Source organism: Dendrobates tinctorius, unplaced genomic scaffold (assembly GCF_039654945.1).
Source record: "Dendrobates tinctorius isolate UK_male_01 unplaced genomic scaffold, ASM3965494v1 ptg000060l, whole genome shotgun sequence".
Classification (NCBI taxonomy): Eukaryota; Metazoa; Chordata; class Amphibia; order Anura; family Dendrobatidae; genus Dendrobates; species Dendrobates tinctorius.
In genome coordinates, this window is record NW_027361728.1 from 81,584,655 (window position 1) to 81,597,139 (window position 12,485).

Consider the following 12,485-nt stretch of genomic DNA (forward strand, 5'->3'; position numbering starts at 1 on the left):
ATATTGAGCCCTTGACTAGAGTGTGAACCCAGTCTAAGACACATAAAAATTGTGCTAATAATTCTTTCTTTCTGTGTTCTCTTCTTTTCAGCGACTGTCAGAACTGTATTACCGTATACATCGATCTTACCTGAAAATTGCAGAGGTTGTAAATGCAGAGAAAAGGTTATTTGGGCGTTACTACCGAGTTGCCTTCTATGGCCAGGTAAGGGGACTGTAGAATGTTTATATCTGTACTATAGGGAACCTGTCACCAGAAAAAATGCTGTCAATCATATAGGGTTAATCTGCAGGTAAATAGCGCTATTAACCTGCCCGTTGCCTGCACGTAGCTGAAGACTGCGGCGAGAAAATGAACCTTATTTCCGCCAGCAGCGTTTGGCTTCCAGTCATGGGGACAGCTCCAGTGAAGGTCCAGTCACCGCTCTGAGTATACAGAGCGGGGCTATAGCCACGCCCCCAACCCTGACTGATGATGACTCCCGCAATGGGGCCGGCTGTCAGTCAGAACCGGGGACACAGTTAGAGCCGCTGCATTGTGACTGAACCCATGCTGGCGCCTCCCCTGTGACTAAAACTGGAACGCTACAGGGAGGAATAAAGTTAGTTTTCTCACCGCAGGGTTCGGCTATGTGCTGGCACCCACCAGGCAGGTTAGTAACACTATTAACCTGCAGATTGACCCCATATCTGAAGGTTAATAGTATTTTTGCTGGTGACAGGTTCCCTTTAAACATAGGGATCTGGATGTGTTTGGCCACCATCTGGTTTGTCAAAAATAAAATACTTTAATAATATACAACTTATCTCTGAAAATATAGTAATAATGAAGATTCCATGTATCTCAGTGCAAATCTTTCAAGTACATGCAGTATAATGACAATTAGTACAGTACATCAGTGTGTAATATCCATAGTATAGACTTGAGACTGGCAGGCCAAGCATTTTTTTACACTTCCTGAATTATTTATACATCTCATTATACAGAAAATATTACGTACTTTGCTCTAGAGCCCAATTATTATTCATTGCAGTGCAGAAAAGGCAGACGCTTCAGTAAAGCGTAATATCCATAAGGATAAAACAGATAATAAAAGTCTGATAACGTAAACTCCATGTAAGAAATGAAATTAGATCAAATCCGATAAAATATACATCGTGGAGGGAAAACAAGTTAAAGGGGACATCTGGCCTAACAATCTGATATACTGTGTACAGTAGATTTAGGACGTCAGGTGTGATGAATACACAGGATGGGGTCCAGCAGCAGAAAAAGTCACAGGCACAGATGTATCAATACCATCTAATCCTTAGTGCAAACTTAGACTAGACGATCTTAAAACGTACCAGGCTTATCAGAATGGCTCATGCTGTTGGATAATTCTAGCTCCTCTTTGGACCGTCTTTTCTAAAGTTACAGTATTATCGATTAACTCATGAACCAGGAAAACATTCGTTCGTTGGGGGAAATGATCTTTTGTGCTACCCAAAAGATCATCGTTCCCTGCAGTACGTCATCCTGTGTAATCAGGATTCACACTGCAAGAAAAATGCCCAAAATCAACAACAGATGGTTGATCGCATATTATTAGAGCCGTCTGCCTGTGTAAACAGGCTATTTAATAACTGATCAGCAAACAAGTTACTGATCGGTGCTCGTTAGCGCTCCTGTTGGCTTGTGTAAATGATCCCTAAGTTTATATCACCTATTAGTTGGCTTACTTAGTGCAAGATATTTTTGACCCAATTTTTTCACATGGTGTCATTTTTAAAAAAATACTTACAAAAGTGAAGGTTCTTAGCGCATAAATTGGCCAATTCATGTGAGCCCATCAGCCGTGACAAGGTGACACTTCTCTGATGGGTCCTATCATCTAATAAATGCCTCTCTTGTTACCCTGACAGGAACCTGTGCTAGAATGTGAGGACAGAAGCTTGTGAGCATGTGTAGGAGGAGGCTCTGCTGATGTCCCCTGGAGATAGCTATACCACAATACCTCCCTACACAAAACACATGTGATTACCTTATTCTAGGGATTTATTCATAATGACATTCTGTTTCTGATTTGATCTTTTTCTGTTCCCAGAGAACCCCTTTAAATTCCCACTCACAGTAATACAGCTCAATGACCTAAAGTGTGCAGACGTTCTCCGTTTCGTGCAGAACATCATGGTAGAGGTATATGTGGCCTCGGTACTAAGGAACCATACCACATCCGTGCAGTGCTTTAATGCTCCATGTACACTGGTGCCGTGTGCATTAGTCCATAATATGATAAGTAATAAAGGACCAACTATAGGCAGCCTCTGATAGGCAATGGATTGCTTTGTCACTCCATCTAGTGGCAGCTAGAGGGAACGCAGAATTCCATATACTAATAGTACTGTTCCTGCCTTTGGAATGGATGCAGACCAGTATTTCTGCAGTTTCCACAGATTATGGTGGGTTTAAGACAAGTGTAACACTGGCGCAAAATCGGGTTAAGGAGGTAATAAAACAGTAAAAAAAATATGCTCATATTTTTGTAAATTGTTGTAAAAAAAGGTGACAAGTTTGACTTATAGGATAAAGTAAATCAGTGCTAAAGCCAAGAAACACGCGTTGGCGATGGCTGCTGCTGGAAGGTGGAGGCAGTCTCCCAAGACAAATAATGGAGGGGAATATCATTCAGGTTTTCTGCTCCAGCTCATTTGCAGCTTGTTGGCAGCACATGAAATGTGGCATAGTCAGTCCAGCAGAACTGTTTTCATCAATGACTGCTTCCCAGTATCAGCCTGTAAGGATATCTCAGTCGCTCAGTGATGATTTGTGGCCGCTGAGATCTTCTTGACTCCTGAACTGGGACTCACACAACGTACAATGACTTTTATAATCCCTCTTCATTTTCCGACTCAGTCTTAATGCATGCATTTGCTCTTTTTTCCCGTCTGATCCTATTGAAGGCTGTGGTAAGTGCCTCATTTCTGCTTGCCTATTTCCTTACCACTCACACAGACAGCGCCAGCTGTTTACCCATGATGTCTTACATCTGATACATTAATACAAGCTAAAATGTTCATTGTCGCTTCCTTCTGGTGAAATGTGAGTGTGCTGTGTTCATTTGTGTCTGTTTACATCCCAGCATTTATGGCACACTGTAATAATGCATCTGTTACTGAATTAGAGAACTAAAATGGATGGAAACTGAGCTGCAGTACCCGAGAGTGACCACTACGCATTGTATGGCGCTGTGGCATTCCGATTGTGCACACTGACTGCACCGCCATCTATCAGTCAGTCGGCGTCAGAAATCATCAATCTGGTATTATTAATAGGTTATCATTATCTTAATCACAGACAACCCTTTTAAGGAGGGTTCTAAAACATTTTCAAAACTAGTAGAGGGCCTTTCCAATCCCGAACCACTCAAGTACTCCTCTTGTGGTCTTTGCCAGGTCCAGAAGTATTGCTCTCCCATCCATTTAGTCACCTGACCACTGAAGTCACTGATTGGCTGCTTGGTCAGGCCATTGATTGATAGGATGTCATCACTTCCGGTGGTCGGAGGTGTGTATTGCAATGTCCACATAGCTGAATCCTGCTGTTTCCAAGCTCTACAAATATAACTCTAGGTTACTGTACATTACAATTAAAGTCTGTAGAAAATAAGTAAAGCAATGGACTTGCAAAGACATTTATATTTTATTATAAATTATATTACCTATATTCAATATTTATATTATATATTAAAATTTAATATATTTATAATTATAATAATTAATGGACATTCACTGCAATTAAGTCCCTCGCAGTCTTACTATTTTACATTGCTAGGTTAACCAGAATGTACCTTTTTTTTTTATAATGAAATAATTTGCGATAAGGATAAATCAGCCTATCCATTCTCAGCTGGAGGAACATGGTATTACATGGAGAAGAGTCAAATTAATGTATTCGAGAAAATGTTTGCCGCCTTCCTCTGCACTGGCCTATTGAGTACTGATCAGAGGGTGGGGGACAGTAGAAATTCTATATGCCCTAATGTTACATATAAACATGGATTGACCCAACGTTTGTATGATACAAGAAGCTGTCCATGGAAACCAACTTCTCTAGATTATAGAACCATATATTTATATATTCTACTGCATATTAAGTCTTTATAATACACAATGTATACAGTCATGTTTTCCTTTTTTGCGGGATATTTTGTTCTTGTCTAATATAAATTATTAAAACATATGGTATTTTTAAGAATTATTTATTTTTAAATTACCTTAATTAGAGAGGACAATACATATTAAAAAGAAAGGTGCAAACAGGGTTTACGGTGCATAATACACATATAACAAAACATAAGGTAGAAAACAAGTACAATAAATATAACTAGATTAGAGAGACAGAACAGTACTGCAAAAAGAGAGGACCCTGCCCGGAGGGGCTCACAAACTATAAGGGAAGAGGCATGGATATAATAGGTGGGGGAGAGGCTGCTCGCGTGGCAGTGTGGTGGCAGGAGGGTGGTTGAAAGGTCCAGGTTTTTCTAATGAAATGGATTTTTAGCTTGTTTTAAGGGTTTTGAAGATGGGAAAGAATCCGACCTCTTGTGATGGAGAGTTCCATAGTATGAGTAATGCATGGGAAAAATCTTGGAGGAGGTTGTATACAGCCATTATTAGTATTTGGATTGAATTCTCTTGGTATTGGGCAGCCAATCTAAGGATAGGAAATGACGAGAAGGGAAATGATAACAAGGGGAGCGGCGGATTACCAGAATGCAGATGAGGGATGGATTGAAGGGACAGAGTCTTGAGAACAGACAGAGATGGCGAGATGAGGAGAAGATGTATTAATGCAGCGGTGTCAAACTCAAATACACAGAAGGTCAAAATGAAAAACTTTTTGGGCCAACCTTGATATTTATTAAAAAATGGTCTACAATTTGGAAGTTTTTCTTTAACATCAAATATAATGATGAACCTTATCATAATGAGAAAAAATTTAAAGGGGTTGTTCCACGAGTAAAGTACATTTTAATTCATAGATCTTAGAATAAACACATATGTTATGTAAGAGCAGTACAAGCATACGGCCCGATGGCCTAATTTAAATATGTGATAACAAAGGATAAAAAAAAACCTTGAATAATACAGATAATAAATTATAATGCCAATGAAAGTGCCCACCAAACACAGTAAGATACCCCCACAGTGAATTCCTCCATTGTACCCTCCACACACACGATATCATAATCCTACTGTACCCCCCTGACCTCCCCTCAGCAAGGTATAGTGACTCCATCACAGTATGATTCCCCAACTGTGATCCCCACACAATCCTCCTCATAGTATAATGGGCCCCTCATAGTATAATGGGCCCCACATAGTCCTTCACAAAGTATAATGGAACCCACATAGTCCTCCATACAGTATAATTGGCCCCACATAGTCTTCCATACAGTATAATGGGTCCCACATAGTCCGCCATACTGTATAATGGACCCACATAATCCTCCAACCAGTATAATGGCCCCATATCATCCTCCATACAATATAATGGCCCCACATAGTCCGCCATACAGGATAATGGACCCACATAATCCTCCAACCAGTATAATGGCCCCATATAGTCCTCCATACATACAATATAATGATTCCCCATAGTCCTCCACACAGTATAATGGGTCCTGCATTGCTTTCCATGCAGTATTATAACCTCACATAATCCTCTATGCAGTATATGGGCGCTGCATTACCTTCCATACAGTATAATGGCCCCACATAATCCTCCATATAGTATAAAAGGCCCTGCATTGCCTTCCATACAGTATAATGGAACTATATTTTCTGCCATACAGAATAATGGCCCCACATAGTCCTCCATACAGAATAATGGACCCTGCATTGCCTTCCATACAGAATAATAGATCATCAATTGCCTTCATACAATATAATGGGCCCTGCATTGCTTTCCATACAGTATAATGGCCCCACGTAATCCTCCATACAGTATAATGGGCCCTACATTGCCTTCCATACAGTATAATGGACCTACATTTTCCTCCATACCAAATAATGGCCCCACACAGTCCTCCATACCGAATAGTGGCCCCACATAATTCTCCATACAGAAAAATGGCTCCACATAGTCCTCCATACAAAATAATGGGCCCTGCATTGCCTTCCATACAGTATAAAGGCCCCATATTCTAAAAAAATACTCATCTCTCCCCCGACCCAACACCGAACGCTCAGAACCTCTTCACTGCTCGACACAGTGGGCGCATTGTAGTGACGTCATCATGCTCACGGCGGTGAGACATTCGACACAGAGTGAGAATATTGGTGGAGGGAGCATCAGATGACCGCTCCCTCCTCCATCATTGCTTTCCTACTGTATCAGCATTCAGGTCCACCCATCATCGGGAGCCAAATACAGTCACTCTCCAACCAGGGCTGAAAGCGCAGTTATTTGATAAGCACAATACATATTTTCCACCATGTTTGTAACAGGGTCAGGGCTTTTGAGTAACTTAAAAGTAAGCCCTAGGCCAGTTTATACCCCTCTGGGCCAGAATATACCCCCCGGGTATATTCTGGCCTAGGCCAAACTATACCCCGGGTATAAATTGGCCTAGGCCAGATTATACCCCTCCGGGTCAGAATATACCCCAGCTGCTGTAGTTCAGATTTTTCACGCATTTGAGAACCATCAAAAATGGGGCCCTAGGCAGTGCACGAGCCCCAGGCAGCACACGGGGCCCCAAGGCAGCACACAGAGGAAGAGACAGCAAACGGGTTCCCAGGCAGCACATGGGGCCCCAGGCACCGCACAGGGCCCCAGGCAGCACAAGGGGGCCCCAGGCAGTGCACAGGGCCTCCGGCAGCACATGGGGCCCCAGGCAGTGCACAGGGCCCCAGGCAGCACACGGGGGCCCCAGGCAGTGCACAGGGCCCCAGGCAGCATACAAGGGGCAGAGACAGCACACAGGGCCCCAGGCAGCACACGGGCCCTCCTCCATCATTGCTTTCCTACTGTATCAGCATTCAGGTCCACCCATCATCGGGAGCCAAATACAGTCACTCTCCAACCAGGGCTGAAAGCGCAGTTATTTGATAAGCACAATACATATTTTCCACCATGTTTGTAACAGGGTCAGGGCTTTTGAGTAACTTAAAAGTAAGCCCTAGGCCAGTTTATACCCCTCTGGGCCAGAATATACCCCCCGGGTATATTCTGGCCTAGGCCAAACTATACCCCGGGTATAAATTGGCCTAGGCCAGATTATACCCCTCCGGGTCAGAATATACCCCAGCTGCTGTAGTTCAGATTTTTCACGCATTTGAGAACCATCAAAAATGGGGCCCTAGGCAGTGCACGAGCCCCAGGCAGCACACGGGGCCCCAAGGCAGCACACAGAGGAAGAGACAGCAAACGGGTTCCCAGGCAGCACATGGGGCCCCAGGCACCGCACAGGGCCCCAGGCAGCACAAGGGGGCCCCAGGCAGTGCACAGGGCCTCCGGCAGCACATGGGGCCCCAGGCAGTGCACAGGGCCCCAGGCAGCACACGGGGGCCCCAGGCAGTGCACAGGGCCCCAGGCAGCATACAAGGGGCAGAGACAGCACACAGGGCCCCAGGCAGCACACGGGCCCCAGACAGCACAAGGGGGCCTAGGAAGCACACAGGGATTCAGGCAGCGCACAGGGCCCCAGGCAGCACACAGGGCCCCCCGCAGCACACGGAGCCCCAGGCAGAGCACAGGGGCCACAGGCAGCACACGGGTAGGTATCACAGAACTTAACTTGATCAAGTTCTATATTACCACATATATAGAAATCACAGGACTAAGCAGGAAAACTGCACATTTACTAAGAAATTACCAAAAGAGCAAGCAGTCAGAACCATCCATAAAATAATAATTTTTATTGAAAATACAAAAAAAATAAAAAATATATATAAATATGGACATTACAGTACATGGAATGGGGGGATACATGAATGAGCGTGCACAGTGGTAGTAAGGACTAAGCACACCGCAGACACAGCACCAGGAATAATCTATAATAATAAATGCCCTAAGCAGCTTCCGGTTGTAACAACTTCCGTCCAGTTGTAACCGGTGACGTCACCGCACACCTCTTTCCATGTTAACCCTCAACACACACACTCCTCTCACCTTTCACCATCTCCACTCACGTCCACTCACTCTTTCACTCCACATACGGCCGTTTCTCTCACTCCGTCTCTCATACTCACGCCGTCATCGCCGCTGATCCACGATCCCCGACATCTTCTTCCGCCGGCGCCATCCTGGATCCAGACGTCCTCCACGCCGGCGACATGTTCTTGTGGCGACGCCATTTTGGATCGGCGAAATCCCGCGATAGTCAAGATGGCGTCGCCGCAAGAACATGTCGCCGGCGAGGACGACGTCAGGATCCAAAATGGCGTTGGCGAAAATTTGCGAGATTTCGCCGACGCCATTTTGGATCCCGATGTCGTCCACGCCGGCGACATGTTCTTCCGGCGACGCCATCTTGAGTATCGCGGGATTTCACGATACTCAAGATGGCGTCGCCGCAAGAACATGTCGCCGGCGTGGACAACGTCTGGATCCAGGATGGCGCCGGTGGAAGAAGATGTCGGGGATCGTGGAGCAGCGGTGATGACGGCGTGAGTATGAGAGACGGAGTGAGAGAAGGGGTCGTATGTGGAGTGAAAGAGTGAGTGGAGATGGTGAAAGGTGAGAGGAGTGTGTGTGTTGAGGGTTAACATGGCAAGAGGTGTGATGCTATCGCATCCTCCCGATGCGATAGCATCGGGCCATAATCTAGTTGCTGAATATGCACAGTAATGGCTACATATCCTTAATAAAGAATGAAAGGCAACGTATTGTGGATACATTTATCCATAGACATCTAAGACAACACGTAGCAAATGCTACTACCTATGGTTGAATAGACATGGTTCCCTAACACAATGAGCAGGGACCAGTACAGAACAACTACTCAGGATAGGTGCCATACCAGCTGAATCATCGCCATAGTAGCATAGTTACCTGGAAACAGTGAGAGCGGAGGGATCAGTCCTGTCCCCGACGCGCGTTTCGGAGCCGCAGCTCCTTCCTCAGGGGGCCTAGTGGTTGCGTCCATACACCATGCCCCCTGAGGAAGGCGCTGCGGCTCCGAAATGCGCCCCAGGTAGCACATGGGGGCCCAAGGCAGTTTACGGGGGCCCCAGGCAGTGCACAGAGCCCCCCGCAGCACAAAGAGCCCCAGGCAGAGCACAGGGGCCCCAGTCAACACACGGAGCCCCAGGCAGCGCACAGGGCCCCAGGCAGTGCACAGGGCCCCAGGCAGCACACAAAGGGCAGAGACAGCACACAGGGCCCCAGGCAGCACACAAGGGGCAGATACAGCACACGGGGCCCCAGGCAGAGTACAGGGGCCACAGGCAGTGCACAGGGCCCCCGGCAGCACACAAGTGCCCCAGGCAGAGTACAGAGGCCACAGGCAGCACACGGGGCCCCTGGCAGAGTACAGGGGCCCCAGGCAGCAGACACGGGGCCCCAGGCTGCACATGGAGGCCCCAGACAGCACAAAGGGGCCCCAGGCAGAGAACAGAGGCCCCAGGCTGCACACATGGGCAGAGGCAGCACATTGGGGCCCCAGGCAGCGCACAAAGCCCCCTGCAACACACGGAGCCCCAGGCAGAGCACAGGCCACAGGCAGCAAACGTGTGCTGCGGGGAGACCTGTGTGCTGCCTGTGGCTCCTGTGCTATGCCTGGGGCCCCTTTGTGCTGTCGGGGGCCCTGCTCGTGTCGGGGGCCCTGCGCGCTACCTGGGGCTCCGTGTGTTGCCTGTGGCCCCTGTGCTCTGCCTGTGGCCCCTGTGCTCTGCCTGTGGCCCCTGTGCGCTGCCTCGGGACCCCGTGTGCTGCCTGGGGTCCCCTGTGCTGCCTGTGGCCCCTGTGCTCTGCCTGGGACCCCCGTGTGCTGCCTGGGAACCCGTTTGCTGTCTCTGCCCCAGTTTGCTGCCTTGGGGCCCCGTGTGCTGCCTGAGGCTTCATTTTTGATGGTTCTCAAAAGCATGAAAAATCTGATCTACAGCAGCTGGGGTATATTCTGACCTGGAGGGGTATAATCTGGCCTAGGCCAATTTATACCCGGGGTATAGTTTGGCCTAGGCCAAATATACCCGAGGGGGGTATATTCTGGCCCAGAGAGGTATAAACTGGCCTAGGCCACTTTAACCCCGGGTATATTCTGAGCGGGGGGTTAATCTGGCCTGTTACACCGGAAGGATAGGTTATGAGAAACAAAGTGGATATGGATGTAGGAAAGTTTTTTGCAGACTGAGCATGAGAGATTAGAGAAGCACAGGTCACGCAAATAAATGGGTTTGAGGTTTAATAGTGTTACTTCTACTCTCAGCTATGTAGAAAGGAAAGAGTTAAACACCATTTGGATGAGGATGATTTCAGCCAGCTTAGTTACAGATATAGGCCACGTTCACACGTTCAGTATTTGGTCAGTATTTTACCTCAGTATTTGTAAGCCAAAACCAGGAGTGGGTGATAAATCCAGAAGTGGTGACGTGTTTCTATTATACTTTTCTTCTCATTGTTCCACCCCTGATTTTGGCTTCCAAATACTGATGTAAAATACTGACCACATACTGAACGTGTCACTGTGCAGCATCTGGTGTTTTATTTGACTCCCATCTCTACAGTTAATTTGTAGCACTAGAGGAAAGTTGCCGCTAAGTTCTATATCTGACCACTAGATGGCACTGTTGTATAGTCCTGTTTTCTTTTATAGTCACCTCTATCTCTGTCTATGGTGTATTTTATACCCATTATATTAGTAATGTATAAAAGATATCATTCTTTTATATAGAATCTCCCAGAATTTGACACATTTCATTTTGTTCCTTTTAAATAAAATGTAAGCCCAATCAGAGGTTCAAATGGTATCCTTTTGAGAGGCCGAAGGACACAATGGAGCGCTATGGACATATTTGGCTGGTACATTGGGGGCGTTCCATGGGTACATGCTGAATATAATAAAAACCACAATGTGAACATACAGTATTAGGATTCATTACCCAGCTGAAGCCAAATGGCTACTAGAAACACCACTGAGGTCTATGGCGGGATAACAGATATGTTTTAAGCATTATTTTCTAGAAATGACAGAACAGATTTATATAGAAGCCTATAACACTATACCACATGTACATGTAAAAGTAAAGGTATAAAACACAGCGCACAGCTAGAAAAGGCTGTAAGTTTGTGGGACTTGAGGCCCCATACACATTATTGTTGGTAATCCCCGATATTGGTAGGAACAGCTGACTATGTATGGAGGCACCCTGACTCTTTCCTGACACAAGAGTCAGACAGTTTGAACTGACGAGCCCAACCCTTTTATTTTTCGGGCGATAGGCCGCTGTCGTAGCATGAACGTTTGTCCGAGGGATCTAAGTCTCTCATACAGAAAAATGCGCACAAAGAACTCTATTAAAAAGCACTATAATTAGCTACAAAGAAAAACATCTAAAAAATGGTGGGCAGGTGATGTATGGTAATAACCCAAAAGGTAAGTACATACATGTTACATTAAGTAAAGTGATCTAGTGCCATAACAAAGGGGATACAACTAATAGTGCAACAAGACTTGAAGCATCATGCCACAAAAATCAATTGATTTACCTAATGAATGCGTAAATAAATGTGAACGTCATTTACCTAAGTTGACCAGGTGTGCCACATCCACTTACCGTATTTATACCCAGCAGGCAGTGTGACTGTTATATTATATTGCCATTAGCCTCATCTGTTGCCTATGTTCGTGTATGCTGTGAATTTATTTCCTATAGACCTGGTTGAACTCTGGTCTTACATTTAGGTTATTACCATACATCACCTGCCCACCATTTTTTACATGTTTTTATTTGTATCTGATAAAAGTGATTTTTAATAGAATTCTCTGTGCTCATTTTTCTGTATATGATCCTATATCTATCACTTGTGTATTTCAGCTTAAGGCTATGTGCACACGTAGTTTTAGGTGCCGCGGATTTGGAAAAATCCGCAGGTAAATTCTCAGGTCAAAAGACCTGCAGTTTACCTGCGGATTAGCCTGCGGTTTAGCCCTGCAGTTTCACACCTCTACAATGGAGAAGGTGTGAAACCGCAGCGGAATCCGCACAAAGAATTGACATGCTGCGGATCTGAACCTGCAGCAAATCCGCGCGGAAAAATCCGCAGCATGTGCTCAGCGTTTTTCAGTTTACCATTGAAAACAATGATACTGTACAACGCAGCTAAATCTGCTGCGGACCTGCAGAGCCTGAAACGCTGCGGATCCGCAGCAGAATCCGCAACGTCTGCACATGACCTATGGCTTCGGGCACATGGATGTATTATAGCTGTATTTTCTGTTAAGCAACTAAGGTCCGCCATATTTCTCTGTTATCGCTTCATACAGTATAGCTCAGCA

The 12,485-nt window shown here is 45.8% G+C and overlaps 1 protein-coding gene across 6 annotated transcripts in view; it reads left to right on the plus strand.

Annotated features, from left to right (window-relative positions):
* Positions 1–12,485, plus strand: part of DOCK10 (dedicator of cytokinesis 10) — a 387,536-nt gene that overhangs the window by 343,324 nt on the left and 31,727 nt on the right. For all 6 annotated transcript variants that reach the window (XM_073579093.1, XM_073579089.1, XM_073579094.1 and 3 more), the window contains one exon: positions 92–205. In XM_073579093.1, coding sequence (XP_073435194.1) covers positions 92–205 — 114 coding nt within the window. The remainder of the gene's footprint in view (positions 1–91; positions 206–12,485) is intronic.